Raw genomic sequence first — 19720 nt, forward strand, 5'->3', positions numbered from 1 at the left:
GAATCTAGTGGGCAGTTTATCCTTTTCAAACCTAGGCACTTGGTAATCAGTCACCCCCAGAATTATCTGGGGCAGGGCCATTCTGATCACTACACTGGCCCTGTTGCCTGCTATGTTCAGCTTCCTGGCTTGACACTAAACTCCTGAGTCTTCCTTTCCCATTTAAGCCAGGGTACCTGTATTAGTTGCCTCTGGCTGCCATGACAAATGGCCACAAGTGTAGTGGCTTAAAAGCACAGAAATTTATTCTGCTATAGTTCTAGAGGCTGAACCCACCATCAGTATAAGCAGGGCTTGTTCCCACTGGAGGCTCTGGGGGACAGTCTGATCTTGGCCTCCTCCAACTTGTGGGGGCTGGGCTTCCTTGGCTTGTAACAGCATCTGCACATCACCTTCTCTGCATACCTGGGTGTAAAATCTTTCCCTGCCTCCCCCTCTCAGATTCTGAATTTAATCACGTGTACAAAGACCCTTTTTCTCCCCAGGCTCCAAAGACTAGGATGTGGACATCTCTTGCGGCCATCCTCCAGCCCACTCCAGAGTCCACCTTAAATGTGATGGGAATTTTTGGCCTCTCAACTTCACTTGGCCACCACTGAGTTTAGGCCCCTAGTAGCCAGTCGAGCAAACAACTAGAACTTCTCCTTTGTTTAAACCAACACACTATCCAGGAATTCAATCCAACTTAGTATCATTTTCTTTCTTCTCTAGACTCCTGCCCTCAGAATCTATTCTTTCATTTGTTCCCCTCATTTTGGCTGACATGAATTCTTAAAGGGCTGTGTTCTTTTTGTGTGGAAGCCAAGTTGTTCCAGTATCAACTTTGTTATTGGCTACTTCAGGTCTGAAAACAGTGGTGGCGTGGGGAGAAACATAAGATCTGTTTCCTTGGGGACGGGACAGCATGGGAGTAACAGTGGGTCTGGGTGTTGGTGAGCCTGTCAAAGACTCCTAAATACCTCCATTCTGGTTCAGAGGACACTCTTTCTGTGTTACTGAACGAACTGTCACATATGTGGCTATTTCAACCCTGTTTTACCCCTTGCATAGCAACTCTCAGGGTTTATGTTTTAAGAATTCAGGTTGTTTTGTTTGCTGCTTACATTGCAACTCAGGACTGTTAGAAATCACCACCCGACACTACAATCTTGCATTGCTTTTGCCTTTCACGTTGTTCCGTGGTGATCGCAATGGAGCAAACCTGAACAAATCCACAACAGATATTGATACCAGGTCACCACAGGTGATTAGCCACTTTCCACCACAGGGTATGGGCTGCCAGATTCTTTTTGCTGGATACTAATGGTATTTCTGCTCAGGCCAGTGTAACTTCTTCCTTCAGCTTTCCCTATGTTACTTTTGCCTCTAACTCCCTCCCTGATTGTCAGTTTTCCTTTAGAGTTCTTGGTTTTAAGCAACAGAAACCAATCCTAGTTGACTTAAGCAGAGAAGGGAAATTATTGGAAGGATCTCAAGTAGCCCAGAGAATGAACTTGAAGCCTGGAGAATGAGCTAAGTCTCAGAACCAACAGACCGGGTGCAGTGTAGTGAGCACGTACTGGGCCCCTGGGGAAGCACCACTGCCCTCCCACTGGGTGCCGTTATCCCCACCACCACAGGCTGCTGCCTTGGATGGCCTGATTGTGCCTGCCTCTGCATCACTCTTGAGTCAGGGTTATGACGTCAAGCTCTGGCTTCCTGTTGCCAGGAGCAAGGGACCCCAAATAGATCACTGTACTTGGGGAGAAGATGATTGATTAAAAGGTACATTTCTTTGTCCACACTTTATTTCAGTCCTTACGCCAGTGAACTGTAATGGTCTATGCATCCACTTGTGTGGATTTTCCTGGCAAACAGAGAGCTCATTATCAGCACAAGTCCTGTGCTTTGTAACATGAGCATGTGGCATCTGTCCCCGGCACAGCATACACACCCAGACAAGTGGGTCATCACTGAAGGAATAAAGTAAGTGTGTAGGCTGTAAAGCTGCCCTTGGCAGGTGAGGGTTTGTGTCTGTGGTCTGGAAGGGGGAGATGCAGTCATCTCTCTTATTCTTAGAGGGTAGAACTTGTAATTCACATCTTAGAAGCAGCACAAGACGGTTACTGAAATGTGTATTAAGTGGAAATGCTAGGTTCTAGGAAAACCTGGATGACTTCACATTTTTCTAAATATTTCTTGAGTAATTTGCAAAAGTTGCAAGAGGAACCACAGCTCTATCACATTACGACCTATCAATTGGTTGTCCATTAGAACCTCGAGCCTTTGGGGTTTCTCTTCATAGTCGTTTGTAAGTGGAAGTAATGGCTGTGTGCTGCTGGGGCCTCTGGGTCTGACAGGCAGTATGGTGGGGTTTCTCAAGGCTTCAGAACCACCTTGAGGATAAGAGCTGAGACCTAAATTATCAGTAGTTCTTAGGCAGCACTTGAGAATGTGCATTTCTGACGAGTCCTCTAGGAGCTGCTGGGGGTGGGGTATCACACTGTTGTACAAAGAGTGGATTTCCTTGGGGTGAATGAAAGCTTCCTCACACATTAAAACAAAACAAAACCTTTCGTCCAGGGTCAGATTTGTGTGCAAGTAATAGAAACAGTCACTCAAACTGTTTACACAAGGGACACCCCCCTCACCTAACAGAAGCCCACAGGAGGTGGGCAGTTCGACCACCACGGTCAGGAGCCTGGGGTCTTCCCACCTCTTCATTTTGGCTCTGTGTGAAGGCTGACTACCCTTGGGCCTCTTTGGCCACATACGGGAGGATAGAGTTAGATCTGCCTTGTGCCCTCCCTGCACTCACTGACATCATGTGCCCATCACCTGACCAGTGACAGCCAGCAGGACCAGGCCCAGGCCCAGAGCAGACTGGCCGCGTCTGGGGTCTGCCCTGGTCAGAAGGAAGCAGGCTGCTGGGGGATCTGCTTGGAAGAAGGAAGGCGACAGGAATCACATGGCTACTTGGCAATGGAGAGAAAATACATATCATTATCTGTCACTTAAGGTGACAGTTTTTCCCTAGAATATTGAATCACTCCATTTTATGTTTATGGCAAGATAATGGTGACAACAATTTAGTGCTGGGTTACAAAGAGCCTAATGTATGACACTTACAGCTTTTTAAAAGTTGTTCCTTTGAGTATCTGACAAACATTTAATATAGACCATTCCATAGAAAGAAAGAGTATGATCTTGTTTATTCATAATATCAGGGAGACTAATTTAGGGGCCATGGATGGCCACTAGAGCAACAGTGTCATATCAACACTCAACATGGATTTCGGATGAAGGGTTTCTGATCTAGACAATCTGGTTCTGGCACTTATGACCTGGAAGATTCGAGGAAGACCCTACCTTTTAGGGGTTTCAGCTCCTTGTATGTTTAAGGAAGAGTATGAGCCCTGAGAATGCAGGGACTGGTCTGCTGTGTTCACTGCTTATGCCCGACACCTACAAAAGTGCCTGCCACAGAGGCGCTTGGAGAGAATGTGACGAAGGAATGCAGGAACCTCCCAGAGTGGTTACACTGCCTCTTCAAAGGACTGTTGTCAGACTACAAGTAAAGAGCATCATAAATGTGAGATGCTGTTACTTCACTTGAGGGACACTGGAATTCCTTAATGATGCCCATCTTTTCAGTGGGAATATGGCTTTGTTACAAAGATAGGTATACCCTCTGTGAAGAAGCACAGGTGCTCCTCAAATCAAGTGATGTTTTTTGAGAGTGTGTGGGACTGATTTGGCCTATTATAACCTGGTCTGTCTCTGCCTGTGTCTACCCGTCTCTGTCTCTCTCTCTCACTGATGTTTAGGGCAGATGCACAATGTGTTTGGGAAAGAAGTATCATCGGATTATTCTTTGAATCTGCGTCATGGAAAATTTGATTTGTTAATTCACATGCCTGACAACATAATGCTACAGATCTTCTCTTTTCTTGATTTGGATGACATTGGGCAGCTCTCAAAAACCTGCAAAAAAATTCCAAAAGGTAAGGCCTTAAAATATTATATATACACACACACACGCACACGCACACACACGTGTGTGCATGTATTTTTTACTGGTAAATATTACACAGAATTTCAAAGAGAAAGGGCATGATTTAGAAAACTTTAACTTCATGTAATGACGCACTGGATTTTGGCAATGATAAAATATGTTTTACTTACAGCCTAAGAAACTGGTTAAGTTATGCTCAAGAGGAAAAAGTAGCACCAAGAAAGAAAGATAAAGTGGTCTTTTGTAAAATATAAGGTCAATGAGCACTGTAGGCAAAACTATTCTAGCAAAAGGAAATGCATCATGCTGCATTTCAAGGCAAATGGTGTTAAAACACACATATTAAAGAGAATGTTAAAAACAGTACTAATACAGTTTCTAATTGAACTTAAGCAAATACTAAAAACAGAAAAAGAAATTGCATGGAAATTCCTAAGGGTGGTTTTCACCAGTGTCCTTCAATGAGAAACTTGGCAGTAGATTAACAAAGATCCCTGGGGAAAGAATTACTTTTCAAATTCCTAATTTTACACATATTGTTTCAGGCATCTGTAGATATTTGGTAATAAATAAATTTTGAATTCCTTAGGAATGAGAAGCAATGAAAATCTATCTTTGTATATAATCATTATTTAAAAGTTAGAAAACAACTAAAAATCACTTAATCCTACCTCCAATTGCTATTAAATTGTGGAATAGTTCCTGTATTTTTCCTAAAAGCTTGAGTATGTTTTGTGTTTGTACCTACTAACTCCCTTCACCCATTTTGCCCATCCCTCCCACCCATCGCCCCCGGCCCCCAACGACCACCAGTTTGTTCTCTGTATTTATGAGTCTGTTTCTGTTTGTGTTTTTAGATTCCACATAGGAGTGAAATCATTTGTATTACTTTTTTTCTGTCTTATTTCACTTACAATAACACCCTCTATGTCCAACCGGGTTGTCACAAATGACAAGATCTCATACTTTTTTTGTGACTAGAGTAATATTCCATGGTATATACAAACCGCATCTTTATTCATCTATCCACAAACACCTGGGCTGCTTCCATATCTCGGCTATTGTAAATAATCCTGCAATAAACATAGTGGTGCATATAACTTTCCAAATTAGTGTTTTCATTTTCTTTGGGAAAATACCCAGCAGTGGAATTACTGAATCATATGGTATTCCCATTTTTCATTTTTTTAGGAAATTCTGTACCATTTTCCACAATACACTCCCACCAGCAGTGTACGAGGTTCCCTTTTCTCCACATCCTTACCCACGCTTGTTATCTCTTGTCTTTGATCTTGGCCATTCTGAACAGGATGAGGTGATCTCTCATCGTGGTTTTAATTTGCAGTTCCCTGATGATTAGTGATGTTGTGCACCTTTTCATGTGTCTTTTGACCATCTGTGTCTTTGGGAAAATATCTATTCAGGTCTTCTGCCTGTTTATTAATCAGATTATTTTTTTCCAGTAATGATTTGTATAATCTTTATATATTTTGGATACTAACCCCTTATCAAATATGTCATTTACAAATATCTTCTCCCATTCTGTAGGTTGCCTTTTTGTTTTGTTGGTGGTTTCCTTTGCTGTGCAAAAGATTTTCTTTTTGGTGTAGTCCCAATGGTTTCTTTTTGCTTTTGTTTCCCTTGCCTGAGGAGAGGTAGCCACAAATATGTTGCTAAGGCTGAGTAATCCATGAGATTACGGCCTATGTTTTCTTTGAGGAGTTTTACAGTTTCGGGTCTCACTGTTAGATGTTTAATCCATTTGGGGTTTATTTTTGTGTGTGGTGTAGAAAAGTGATCCGTCTTCATTCTTCCGCCCGTAGCTGTCCAGACCCAGCACCATTTACTGAGGAGACCATCCTGTCCCCATTGTGTATTCTTGCTTCCTTTGTTGCAGATTGATTGACCGTGTTCTTACATGTTGGTACACATCTTTCCAGACATTTTCTAGCACAGACATCCTGTATATCTATGAACTATTTAAAGCACATCTCGTACTTGTAATTTTGTGACACACTGTGGACATTTCAATGTCTGTATTCTGCCATGGCTGCTGAGGAGCAGTGGGCAGAGCATAGGGACAGCTGGCATGCTTACTGTCTGTACATGTGCAGGTCTGTCTGTAGGGTGCAGTGTTAGGAGTTCAAATGCTGAGTGTGAGGATATTTCCATTTTATATTTTGATATGGCAATTTTGCCTGAGGAATTTCCTTCCTAACACAGGAATGACCAAATCTTGTTGGAATGATCCAGGAGAGGGGAGCCACCATTGGTTTCCTTCCTAATGTCCTGCACACTCTTAGCCCTTGGGTTTCCAGTGACAGGCCTTTCTCACAGCTCCAGCCACCACAACAAAATACCATAGATGGGGGGCACCTGGGTAGCTCAGTTGGTTAAGCGTCCAACTTTGGCTCAGGTCATGATCTGGCAGTTTGTGGGTTCGAGCCCCACGTCGGGCTCTGTGCTGACAGCTCAGAGCCTGGAGCCTGCTTCAGAATCTGTGTCTCCTTCTCTCTCTGCCCCTCCCCCACTTGCACTCTGTCTCTGTCTCAAAAATGAATAAACATTAAAATTAAAAAAAAAAATACTGCAGATGGGCCACTTTAGCCACAGACACTTCTCACAGTTCTAGAGGCTGGAAGTTCAAGATCAAGGTGCTAGCTGTTTTGGTTCTTACTGAGGCATTCCTAACTTACACCTTTTGGTGTTTCCTCCTACAAGGACACTAATTCTATCAGATCAGAGCCCCATACTTATGACCTCATTTAACACTGATTACTTCTTTACTCCAGATATAGCCACACTGAGGAAGCAGTTAAGACTTTAACATGTGAACCCTGTGGAGACCAAGTTCAGTCCATAGTAAGGCTTGAGTGTGAATATCATGGTTTCTATCACTGTTAAGACATCTAAGAAACGCCAGCAGTTTTGTACCCAAACAGCATCTTCTACATTGGCCCTCACACCCGAGTGACACAAGAATCCTTTGTCAAATCAATTGTTCCATTTTTTGGTTCAGGAAAGTATGGTCCTGGGGCACCTGGGTGGCTTAGTCGATTACACGTACAACTTTGGCTCAGGTCATGATCTCGCGGTTCGTGAGTTCAAGTTCGAGCCCCGCGTTAGGCTCTGTGCTAACAGCTCAGAGCCTGGAGTCTGCTTCAGATTCTGTGTCTCCCTCTCGCTCTCTCTGCCCCTCCCCCACTCACGCTCTGTCTCTCAAAAATAAACGTTAAAAAAAAAAAAAGCATGGTCCCAGTGATGCAGGAAGTGGCTACTTCGTGCATATATAACTGGGCAAATTATATGTAGGCACACGGCTCTCAGTTTGGCACCTTGATTTTTCTATCATGACAATAATTTATTCTACTAAAAATGCTATTATCATTGAAAAATGCCATTCTTCTATGGGGTAGACTGCTTGTGTTTAAATTGGCCAAGATGCCTTACCTTTTATCCCTTTAGTCATACCAAGTTACTTATGTAATTATTTTTTTAGATGTGTAACAGTGAAGAACTTGGGGAGAAATTTAACATGTTACAAGACAAACATGCTTTTGACACAAAGAAGGATAGACACTTACAAGAAGTTGTAAGCTTTCCACCAAAATGCAGGCCAACAGAAACACACAGAGAAGACAGCATTTTTCTAAACTTGACTGAAGTGACAAACTTTTAAAAGGATTTAAACTGAATTTTCATATAATAATGACTATCATTAAACCTTACTAAAGCTGACACTGGGTTGAAGAAATTACCTGGTAGATTTAAGCAGGCTAATTTGCTTGGGGAAAAACAAACAAATGAACAAAAAAACAACCCTCTTGACTCTGAACACTGTTCTGAAAATAAACTTATTTTCGCTCTTTTTTTTCCTTTTTTTGGTAGTAATTAACACAGATTGAATAGATCAAATATACATTTAAATTCTCCATTTTAATCTCTGACATGTTCTTAATTTTAAAGACAGGAAGAATAGAACAGAAAACAAATCTGTCTAAAGTATAATTACCTCTCTTTTCATCAGAGTTAAGAAAATAGACTTAAAAATGAGAATTCACTCATACAGATGAAAATAAAAAATCCTTTCTCATGGCGTAATGTGAAGAAATTCATGCCCTTCTCCACCCGAGGTCCTCTCCATGTCACGACTGCGGCTGAGCCATAACCACTCCTCTCCTTAGTTCCTGGGGCCACATGATCCACTAGACTTCCTGAGACTTGTATTAAAGAATCTGTTGCCCCGTGAGCTACCTCACCCTCCCCAAGTGTTTCACTGTCATGTGATTCATTAAGTGGGAGACAATTACTTGGTAATACTATTATCAAGCAAGTGAAAACTTATTTCCAAAGATGTATGTGAGATTCTTCAAGGTACCTATTTCACGTCAGATTTGAGGAATTACTTCAGTCAGTTGGTGTTTCTAATTTACTAGCAAGACTGAGAGCCATTAAAATACTGATAGTTGGGGCGCCTGGGTGGCTCGGTCAGTTAAGCGTCCGACTTCGGCTCAGGTCATGATCTCACGGCCCGTGAGCTCGAGCCCCGCGTCGGGCTCTGTGCTGACAGCTCGGAGCCTGGAGCCTGTTTCGGATTCTGTGTCTCCCTCTCTCTCTGCCCCTCCCCTGTTCATGCTCTGTCTCTGTCTCAAAAATAAATAAACGTTAAAAAAAAAATACTGATAGTTAATGCTCTGCTTTGCTATGTTCATGTTTAAATATAATTACTAAAATTATTAGGTAGCTGTGGGGCGCCTCGGGGGGGAGGGGCTCAGTTGGTTGACCAACTCTTGATTTTCGCTCAGGTCATGATCTCAGAGTTGTGGGATCGAGCCCTGCATCAGGCTCTGTGCTTAGAATGGAGCCTGCTTGGGATTAACTGTCTCCCTCCCTCTGCCCTTCTCCCTTGCTCGTGCTCTCTCTGAAAAATAAAAATAAAAATAAAATACTTAAGTAGCTGAATAAAACCAAAAACAAATCCAAAATGAGAAACAGAAAAAAGAAAGTTTTGCAGAGGAATTACTAGAAAGTGAACCAACAGGTGGCCAACCCCACCCCACTCCTTGGTCATGGTGAGCCCTCCCCACAATACGGGCTCCCATGGGCAATGCCCGTGTGAAGAATATTCTTTAACATTTCTATCATTTCTTAGACATGTGATAAACTCAAAAACTCATTTCTGGGTAATTAGTAGTAAAAACTTTACAAATATGAAAACAGCTTTTGGCTTTGCCAGCAACAAGTGCTGGACATCTCTAAACCTGTTTCTTAGTTTGTAAAAGGGAGATTATGTGTGTCGTGTCCTGTCCAACCATCTTAAAAATGAGTCTAAGCCAAAACTAGGGAGTATACATGGAAGTGTTTTATACCGAAGTAGTCCATTATACAAATGTATTATTGTTTTAAATCAGTAATCTCAAAGTGACTTCTGCGAAGCCCTGGGGACAGATCTCAAGAATCTTTCACAGGATGTAGCTACTTTTTATTTACTTATTTTCCAGCCTCATGGAGGTATAATTGACAAGTAAATTTATAATATATATTTAAAGCATACAACATACTGATTGGTAAAATGCATACATTATGAAAGGATTCACACTGAGTAATAAATAGCACCTCACATATTTACTTCTTTTTGGTGAGAAAATTCTGTCTTAGCAAATTCCAATTATACAATACAGTATTAACTATCGTCACTGTTATACATTAGACCCTTGACCTATTAATCTTATAACTGAATAACAGAACTTCACTAACCTCTCCCTATTTCCCTCATGCCCTAGTCCCTGGCAGCCACCATTTTACTCTGTTTCTATGAGTTTGACTTTTTTTTTTTTAGGCTGTACATATATAAGGGATAGCAGGCAGTATTTGTCTTTTTCTGTCTGGCTTACTTCACTTAGTATAATGCTCTCCAAGTTCATCCATGTTGTTGAAAATGGCAGGGTTTCCTTTTTTAAGGCTGCATAATACTCACTTCATTTTTTTTATTCATTCACCCATAGTGGACACTAAGGCTGTTTCCACACCTTGGCTACTGTGAATAATCTGTGACAACCATGTGAACAGATATCTCTTCGAGGTAGTGGTTCCAATTCCCTTTGGATCTATGCCCACAGTGGCACTGATGGATCATATGGTAGTTCTATTTTTAATTTCTTGAGGAACCTCCACGCTGGCAAACCATAGTGGCTCTAACATTTGGCATTCCGACCAACACTGCATGAGGGTTCCCTTTCCTTCACATCCTTGCCAAGACTTGCTCTCTTGTCTTTTTTATTTTACCCACTCTGACAGGTGTGAGGTGGTATCTCATTGTGGTTTTGATTTGTATTTCCCTGGTGATGAGTGATGCTGAGCACCTTTTCACGCATCTGTTGGCTATCTGGATGTTTTCTTTGGAAAAATGTCTATTCAGGTCTTTTGCTCCTTTTTCTTTTTTAATTGGGTAATTTGGTTTTTTTTGCTATTGAGTTGCTATGAATTCTTTCCATATTTTGGATATTAACCCCTTATTAGGTATGTTGTTTGAAGATATCTTCTTCCTCTCCATAGGCTGCCTCTTCATTTTATAGATAGGTTCCTTTCCTGTGAAGAAGTTTTTCAGTTCAATGTGGTTCCATTGTTTATTTTTACTTTTGTTGCCTTTGCTGTTGGTGTCAAAATATAAAAAATTATCACCAAGACCGGTATCAAGGAGCTAACCCTCTGTGTTTCCTTCTGGAAATTTGACGGTTTCAGGTCTTATGTTCAAGGCTTTATTCTTATTCTATTTTGAGCTGTACTTGTGTTTACAGATCAAAGCCCAAGTCAGCAGTGAGGACACAGTGTCTCACTGATCAGGAAATCCAGTGTGATCCAAAGTCTAAGTAGGAGTCAGCAAAGTACGATCCACAAGCCAAATATGGCCTGCTATGTATCTTTATAAATAAAATCTTATTGGAACACAGCCCTACCCATTTGTTATGTATTGCATAATGGCAGAGTTTGCAAGTTTTAACAGAGACCAGAGAGCCTGCAACATCTAAATAGTTACTACCCACCTACCCTTTTTCCATCAGGGCTGACCCCACCAGGTCACATAGACCTCACTAAATCACAGCAAGTCCTTTGCCCCCTCCCCCCGCCAAATTCTTGGAGCTCCAGAGTCAAGAGCAAGGGCATAGCAATGCCATGGAATAGACTATATGTCTGACAGACATTTTTAAAATGATAAATGAGTATTCTAAGTTTTTTGATAAATATTTCATATCTAGAAAGGAATAGATACAACCAGCAAAATTCTCAGATAACTAAAGCTACATTTTATTTATTTATTTAAAAAAAATTTTTTTAAAATGTTTATTCATTTTTTGAGAGAGAGCACGAGAGTGGGGAGGGGCAGAGAGAGAAGGAAGACACAGAATCTGAAACAGGCTCCAGGCTTTGAGCTGTCGGCACAGAGCCCGACGTGGGACTCAAACCCACAAAGTGTGAGATCATGACCTGAGCTGAAGTCAGATGCTTAACTGACTGAGCCACCCAGGCGCCCCTAAAGCTACATTTTATTATTTTTTTTTTTTTAACGACTAATGGCATTTGGTATCTTTATTTATTTATTTTTTATTTATTTATCCTTGGGACAGAGAGAGACAGAGCATGAACGGGGGAGGGGCAGAGAGAGAGGGAGACACAGAATCGGAAACAGGCTCCAGGCTCCGAGCCATCAGCCCAGAGCCTGACGCGGGGCTCGAACTCACGGACCGCGAGATCGTGACCCGGCTGAAGTCGGACGCCCAACCGACTGCGCCACCCAGGCGCCCCTAAAGCTACATTTTAAAAAGCAATGTTTTATTATGTAAAATTTGATGTAGGAAAAGTACAACTGGACTTCAAATTCATAGCAACTAAAATTTTTATTTAGTAAGTGGTTCAAAGCATAGTGCCAAAAATACATTAATGTTTAAAAATTTTACTAACATTAAAAAATACTGTAGAACACATAACTGCAGAAAGTTCCAATGAGTCATTTCAAAATAAAACTGCCTCAGACTGTGAAAAGAAAAACCCTAGATGCCATAACTAAGTTATCCTTGTCCCAAAATAATGCCCTTACGTTGTCTCAGCAACCCTTAAATCACGGTGGTTATACACCATGAGCACATCCATCAAAAGACTGTGAAAAAAGTCAGTGACCACATTGCTAAAAGGGCAATTCTTAAAGCTGTCAGATTTTATACAGTGTTAAGTCCCTATCACAGGGACTATAACACAATACAGACTTCAGGGAATCTTCAGGACAGATGGCACAGGTGTCTGTATCACCGAGTTACAATGGAATGAGAGCCCTCCCTTCCCCCGAACAATAGCTCACATACTACATGATATGAATCCCAACAGATCACTTACAAATGTGTAGAACTCAAAGTACAGGTTATTTTGGCTAAATGATACATACTACTTTATACTAAAAATAATAAAATCTATGACAACTTTTCAATTTTTTAAAAGATTGCTTCTTTCTTAAGAATGGTTTCTAGATGTTTCTATGCCACATTTATATTTCTAGTTTCTGATTTCTTTATAAGGAGTAAATTCACTTTGCAGGTTAGATTCAAGGCTGATTTGTACATTTCCAGAATGCCCTCTCTAACCCACAGAATGCCGAATGGGAGGTCCCAAACATATGCGCTGACTCACCCCGCCTCTTCGCTCTTCTGGGAACCCCCCTGTGCTGAATCTTCAGCCTCGTCCCTGTTCCTGCCAGGGCACTCCACAGAGGTTCCCCTACCACCTTCTCGTGCTCGGATGCGAACTCTTGGCTGGTACAGCTGCAAGGCCGGCCGATCCTGCCAGGACAGAGCAGTGGGTTACCCTTCCAAAGGCCAGCAACACAGGAGGGAGCAACTTCTCTACTTCCAGGGTCTGATAACTCTAATTACCTAAAAAAAAAAATCAACTAAAAATCTGCCTTTTTCACAGCACTATCTCATCTCAGAAACCAGACACTTTGAAGCTAAAAAAAAAAGCCATGAACAGAAAGACAGTTAATATTTAAAATAACTTGAAAAAAGGTAAAAATTAGAAAGGTTACTGTGCAAACCCAGATCTCCCTGGAACCAGCAGAACCACGGTGTCTGCCCTCCCAGGCAGAGGTGAAGACTTACACATTTCAGCCCCTCTAAATTACCAGGCAGGGTGAACATGTGGCCTGAGACAAAGCAAGGCATGGCCCCTCAGCGGCGGCTTTTTTTTTTTTTTTTTCAACGTTTTTTATTTATTTTTGGGACAGAGAGAGACAGAGCATGAACGGGGGAGGGGCAGAGAGAGAGGCAGACACAGAATCGGAAACAGGCTCCAGGCTCCGAGCCATCAGCCCAGAGCCTGACGCGGGGCTCGAACTCGCGGACCGTGAGATCGTGACCTGGCTGAAGTCGGACGCTTAACCGACTGCGCCACCCAGGCGCCCCGCGGCTTTTTAAGGCCATGAACTAAATAATTACTGATGTCTGTAATGAGTGATTTCTATGTGGGTTATTTCTGAACTGCCCCTTCATAGGAAACACCAACCCATCATCTGATTCAAGTCTTAGAGGTGAAGAAACGCAATGATGGTTGAGCAACGTGAATAAGACACTACGGAACTGCTTCCAGATATCAGCACAGTGAGGCCAGGGAAGGACAGAACAGCAGAAGCCAGGCAGCTCTGCCCTGACGGAGAGGAGGAACAACCAAACCCCAGCTCAGGGGAGCTTCCAGCCCCTCAAGGAAGCCTCCTACACTCCTTCTGTGGCCACCTGGGGGCCCAAGGACAGGGCAGCTTGGGTGGGCATATCTGGGGAGGTGTTTCTGCAGGGCCTCACAGTCACTGCCAGGGCACTTAGCAGCCCTTTTCCCCAGTGGAAGCCTGGCCAGGGAGGAGAGTGGCAAAGGCCTTGGCAGGACCCCTGGGTGCAGAGAGAAGGGCAGGGTTCACATGCCACCTCCTGCCTGGGGCCAACACACATGGTCCTGCTCTCACCAGGGCAGCACTGGTGTGCACAGATGGGGGTCAACACTGATACTGAAAGAACATCGTAACCTGCCAGGCCTCGTAAGAAGGAGCCATTATGCACAAGGCGCCTCATTTCCACCACAGCATCACAGAGTTCATGGAGAGGACTCCCAACGCCTAAAGCTGTGCTCACTGCTGCTACAAAAAAAGGGAGCTGAAAACAAGTGTTCATATAAACACCTCCCACCAAAAAGACCCATGGCTGTTCTGGTGTACCTGAGATTAAGGAAACTAGAGAAACTCCTGGGTGACACAGATGTGATTAGCCAGGGGTGAAGAAGGCTCTCCTCTTGCCTGTGGTTTTGCCTGCCCTGGAAACATTTTAAAAATCAACATCACTAATACCAGCAACACCCTGGGTGACTGGAAGGGAAGGCAGATCTGAGAAAAACAGTCTCAGGTCACACACTGTATGCTTCCACTTACATAGCACTTATATAGCAATGACGAAACCATGCAGACAGCAGACAGTGTCCCTGTAGAGGTTGTGAATGGGGTGGGACGAGGGTGTTCCCCTTGGACACTGGGCGGCCAGCCTGTGGGGGACTCAATGGCACCACGGGGCCTGGCCCTATAGGGAGGGGACCCCATTAATAGTGCTTCTCTACAACAATGTGATCTGAGTAAAAGTTAACCTCAAACTTCTGGGGAAAAAAAAAGAAAAAAGAAAGAAAAGCCGTTTGTTGGTCTAAGTAGGCCACTCCAATCCTGTGTTGACTGTGCACACCTAACTGATGAGTATTTATGAGCCATTTGACCATCTACTAATAATCACTACATTGTTAATCACATAAAAGAAAGCTCCCTGAAGCGTCATGAAATGCAAACTGTCAGGGCAGTGCACTCCCTAAGAGCACAGGACCCAGTGGGGGCAGACTTCCCACTGGCAGAGTGCATGACCCTAAGTCCCCGACACCCACACAGATTTCTCTCTTTGGGCTAACTAAAACAACTTCCGTCTGATAAAGCAGGCATAAAGCCGCAGGTGTGCTGTTTGTGCTTTTACGGCTGATGAATGAAAGATGATCCCAAACAAGCAGAAGAACCTTGTTTCCTGGGCGCTCCATTTTGGCTGCTGGGCCACCTTCACTCCTCTGCTCTTTCCCGGGCCACTCTGCTGCCTCCACAGCGCTGCCACTGTCCTGGCTCCCCTTCTTCCCTCTGTCGGGGGGGCCTCCTTTCCCCCATCTCGGCTCCTCCTCATTTCTCCGCGAACACGTGTCAAACTCACAGTGAGCTCTCTGCTTTCTACTGTCATCCAAGTGGCATCTTTGTGTTTCAGGGTCTTTTTCTCTGAATCTTCGGTCCAACTCCCTTTGCTCTTCATTGCTCTCATTCTGTGACCTGTGATTCAATTCAAATTATCAGTCACCTCAGGTATACTGCTTGACGAGAACCTGTCTGCCCGTCCATACCGCAAGTTCCAGAAGAGGCGGGGAATACCTCAGTCTGCACGTCACCATGCTGCCAAGTGGGCACATAATAGGCATTCAATAAAAAACTGCTAAAAGATGAACTGACAATGGTAACGACAGTATCTACTGTTAAACTTGAATGACAGGTAGGAATAGGCACTGTGGTGAGGAACTATGTATACTTACTTTTCTAACTCTTAGTAACCCCCCAAAGTAGACTAACAACCCCCTTTACAGATAGAGTACCGGAGACCAAAGTGGTCAGGTGACTTTCCTAGGGCCCCAGGTACACATTCATCATGACACAGAGCTGATACTGACAGCCTTGTTTCTGCTTCAAGCGTAGCTACAATTAATTGAAATTTACTAATTTTATACATATATCAAACTCTTAAATGAATAGTAAATAAATAAGTGGCTCCTTAGCTCCTTTGCTTCTTAAAGTCCACAACCAACAGGCAAAAGTCCTCACACACTATTTTTGACTTCCCACAAAACAGAAGCAGCAGGACTGCTGGGGAGAAAAATATCTATAAGCAAAGTGAGAATTCATACCAGAAACATGATGAAAGGCACTGCTATATCATAAGCGATAATAATACAAACACATATAACAGAAACTACAGTCCTAACAGATCACAGATTTCATAATCATGCATAAATTAATTTCATAAACTGAGCAATAAACTGGAATCCCCAAAAAGAGGGAAAAATTTTTTTTTTTATCACAACTCTTTGTATAAGAAAGACAGTAAGAATTCATTGTGACTGGTATGTTTCTGGGCAAATGGCAGCCTAACCCCACAACCCTGCCATCTCACATCCAAGTGCAAATTCACTTCTGGACCCCTTGGAAGCAGAGCAGCCCTGGGATCCAGGAAGCTCCATGGGTGTCCGGATGCAGTGCACGAGCAAGAGCCCTGGGCCAGGGGAACAAGAAGCCCAGACACACGTGGCCCCACTGACTGTGGGGAGGTGACCAAACCCTGAGGACGCTCAGGGGCGAGAGGGAGGGGCTCCTACCTGACAAGGTTCTGGCGGGTCTCTCTGGCCCCCATGCAAAGACAGTGTCTGTCCCATTCCACACAAGCCCTGCTCAAGCTCCTTTCGTGAGCCGCATGTCACAAGCACGCAGAGAAGTACATGCCCCAAGGACCCCTAGCCTGAGACAGGCAGGGCTAGTGCAATACTGGGATCCACACAGCTGCTGGTCAGATTCCACGGGAGGGCCACAGGGATGGTAACACCAACACAGGAATCCTAGCACTTGGACAAAAGACTGGGAAGGAGATCCTGAAGACCTAAAGAGTGATAACAGGAATCCAAAGGGAGCAAGGACAGGAACGGCTAAGGAACTAGAAGCAGGACATGTTCCTGCTTTGAAGACAGACTTGAGGCTGCAGACGAAATGCATTTACCAAGCCCCTAGCGTGACCCAGAAGAAATAAGGATGTGGGCAAGCATTATCTTGGTAAAACCCAATTCCACAAACAGTTTGAAATACGATAAAGGACACATACGACTCTGACACAGTGACAGTCACAGGCTCACTTTTCCCTGGGCTCCTCCAGCGAGCTCCCCAAGGGCATGGGCTTCTGGACAGCACAGCCAGGACAGGACTCCTGTTCTCCATCTCTAGTATCCATTTCCTCTCCTCTTTCTTTTGGCTTCTCAGTGGTTGGTTCCTCTCCCTTTTCTGGTTTCTTAAGAAGCTAAGAAATTATAATGTCAGTAAAATATCACTTTTAGAATATGGTATAAACGAAGCTGTTTAAAATAAAAAAAATTAAAAACATAAAGCAACATTGAGTACATGTTTGAATAGCAAACAATGTAAGCTAAAGGTACAGCAACCAGGTTTTTGGTTAAACACGGGAACAGTCAGTCAACGAAATACCATCGTTATGAACAACGATTTAGGACGGCTGATGTGAGAAGACACGCATGCTGACACAACAAAAGAATGCTACAGAACTGAACGACCTGGTCTCTATGTTTACACACACACAACAACAGCTGTAAGGCTGGCAATGCTGTTAACAGTGGTGTCCAGGTGGTGGGACTGAAATGATCTTCTTTTCTTGTATCAACAAGTTCTGTTTTTTTCCAAAATTAACAAGTATTGCTTTTGTAACGAAAAAAAATCATTGTTTAAAATGCTGCATTATACTGATGACTTTTAGAATAGTTTAGACTTTTCAGAACACTTCCTACTCTTTCTTGAATCAGCCTGAGCAGCGGCTGTCGTGGAATTTGGGCCCTCCTCGCTGTTCTCTGTGTAGTTTACTCTTTGAAATTCAACTGCCACAGGCAAGTCAGTTTATAAACAAAAACAGAAGGTACACTTCTGAGAATTTTTTTCTAACTTGAAAAAGTGAACGTATTTTAAATTGCACTACAGCAAAATGACACACAGATAAGTTTCAACTACATGAGTTCATTTAAGAATAAAACAGGTAGGGGCGCCTGGGTGGCTCAGTCGGTTGAGCGTCTGACTTCGGCTCAGGTCACGATCTCACGGTTCGTGAGTTCGAGCCCCGCGTCAGGCTCTGGGCTGATGGCTCAGAGCCTGGAGCCTGCTTCCGATTCTGTGTCTCCCTCTCTCTCTGCCCCTCCCCCGTTCATGCTCTGTCTCTCTCTGTCTCAAAAATAAATAAACATTAAAAAAAAAATTAAAAAAAAAAAAAAAAGAATAAAACAGGTAAAATGTGAGGCCAAGCACTGGAAGTTGCAGTACCTTACATAGTCTTCTCCTGTCTGTGGGCTCTATGAATTGACACATTTTCTTTCACATATCTATTGACACATTTTTAACTAAAAAAGCATTACATGCTGGTCCTAGAAGTAAACCACAGGGAAGTACGATAGTTTATGTTCCTGCCCATCCATCCAATGAATAACTTAGTGCACCTACGAATCGTTTTTACTTGCAATACTTCTGAAACCAAATGTGTGGTGTCTTTTCCAAAACCATTTCTCCAACTCTCAACACAGACTGGTATCCTACAATTCATTTCAGTTTTGACACCACTTAGTTGCAATTAATGTCACACCCCACAAAACTGTTCCCACTTCAGATGCCAGTCAAAAGTCTCAAGTTGCCACTAGCACGCTGACTGGCTATATATTCAGGGGTTCTTGAATGAGAACAACTTGTGGAACTCAGCAAAACTTCACAGGAACTAGGTCACTGGATTATTACAAAGGACACAGTGCAGGGATGGCTAGACTAGGTCACTGAATTACTACAAAGGACACAGTGCAGGAACTAGGTCACTGGATTATTACAAAGGACACAGTGCAGGGACGGCTACACTAGGTCACCGGATTATTACAAAGGACACAATGCAGGAACCAGGTCACTGGATTATTACAAAGGACACTGCAGGGACAGCTAGACTAGGTCACTGGATTATTACAAAGGACACAGTGCAGGGACGGCTAGACTAGGTCACTGAACTATTACAAAGGACACAGTGCAGGAACTAGGTCACTGGATTATTACAAAGGACACAGTGCAGGGACGGCTAGATCAAAGAGGTGTTCCGTGCAAGGTACGGGGGAATGGCTCAGAGCCTCCAGGCCCTCTCCATCAGCAGAACCCTCCTGCACCTTGATGTGTTCACCAGCTTGGATGCTCTCTGGACCCCATACTTTAGGGAACTCTATGGAGGCTCCACTACATGTCCACAAATGATTAAATCATTGGTGGCTGGGGACTGAATTCAATCTCCAGCCCTCTCCCATCTCTTGAGGTCACAGGGCTGGCTGAGTGTTCCAACCCTCTAATCACACCCAGTCTTTCTGACAATCAGCTCTTATCCTGAAGCTACCAAGGCCTCAGCCACCTGTCACCTCACTGGCACAGAGAAGATGCTCTTATCACTCTGGGGGTTGCAAGGGTTTTAGGAGCTATGTGCCAGAACTAGGGAAAAAGTCCTTGTGTTAGGTGTTAGGAATACAGTTGTGAGTAAGAGACAAGTGCCCACGGTGAAGGAATCCACAGTACATTCTAGCTGAGGCAGTGGTGGCCATGGGGGGGAGGGGGAGAACGGTGTACGCAGTGACAAAATAGAAAAAGTGAACCAGATAGATGGTGTGAAATGCTACAAACAACTAATAGAACAGAAAACACACACACACACACACACACACACACACACACACACACACACACACAAAAATCCCCAGAGAGATGTGGGGTGAGAGTAAGAGCAGGAATGGGTTCTCAAGGGGGTCATGGAGGGACTCTCTGTGGAGGTTAGACATGAATAGAGA

The 19720-nt window shown here is 43.5% G+C and overlaps 2 protein-coding genes across 10 annotated transcripts in view; one reads left to right on the top strand and one right to left on the bottom strand.

Annotated features, from left to right (window-relative positions):
- The window catches only part of CHAMP1 (chromosome alignment maintaining phosphoprotein 1), a 28033-nt gene extending 24117 nt beyond the window's left edge, over positions 1–3916 (top strand). The window contains exon 3 of the transcript XR_009265354.1: positions 3807–3916. The gene's annotated coding sequence lies outside the window, so the exon portion shown is untranslated. The remainder of the gene's footprint in view (positions 1–3806) is intronic.
- The window catches only part of UPF3A (UPF3A regulator of nonsense mediated mRNA decay), a 32122-nt gene continuing 14171 nt past the window's right edge, over positions 1770–19720 (bottom strand). For 4 of the 9 annotated variants that reach the window (XM_058741479.1, XM_058741471.1, XM_058741490.1 and 1 more), the window contains 4 exons: positions 16994–17154; positions 15074–15371; positions 12674–12822; positions 1770–3963 (listed from right to left, as the gene is read on the bottom strand). In XM_058741479.1, the coding sequence (XP_058597462.1) occupies positions 3699–3963; positions 12674–12822; positions 15074–15371; positions 16994–17154 (873 nt within the window). In that variant the 3' untranslated portion in view covers positions 1770–3698. Of the gene's footprint in view, positions 3964–9454; positions 10583–12673; positions 12823–15073; positions 15372–16962; positions 17155–19720 lie in introns of those variants that run through there. The other 5 variants (XM_058741493.1, XM_058741512.1, XM_058741522.1 and 2 more) reach the window with 5 other exon arrangements.

This window comes from Neofelis nebulosa, chromosome 1 (assembly GCF_028018385.1).
Source record: "Neofelis nebulosa isolate mNeoNeb1 chromosome 1, mNeoNeb1.pri, whole genome shotgun sequence".
Lineage (NCBI taxonomy): Eukaryota > Metazoa > Chordata > Mammalia > Carnivora > Felidae > Neofelis > Neofelis nebulosa.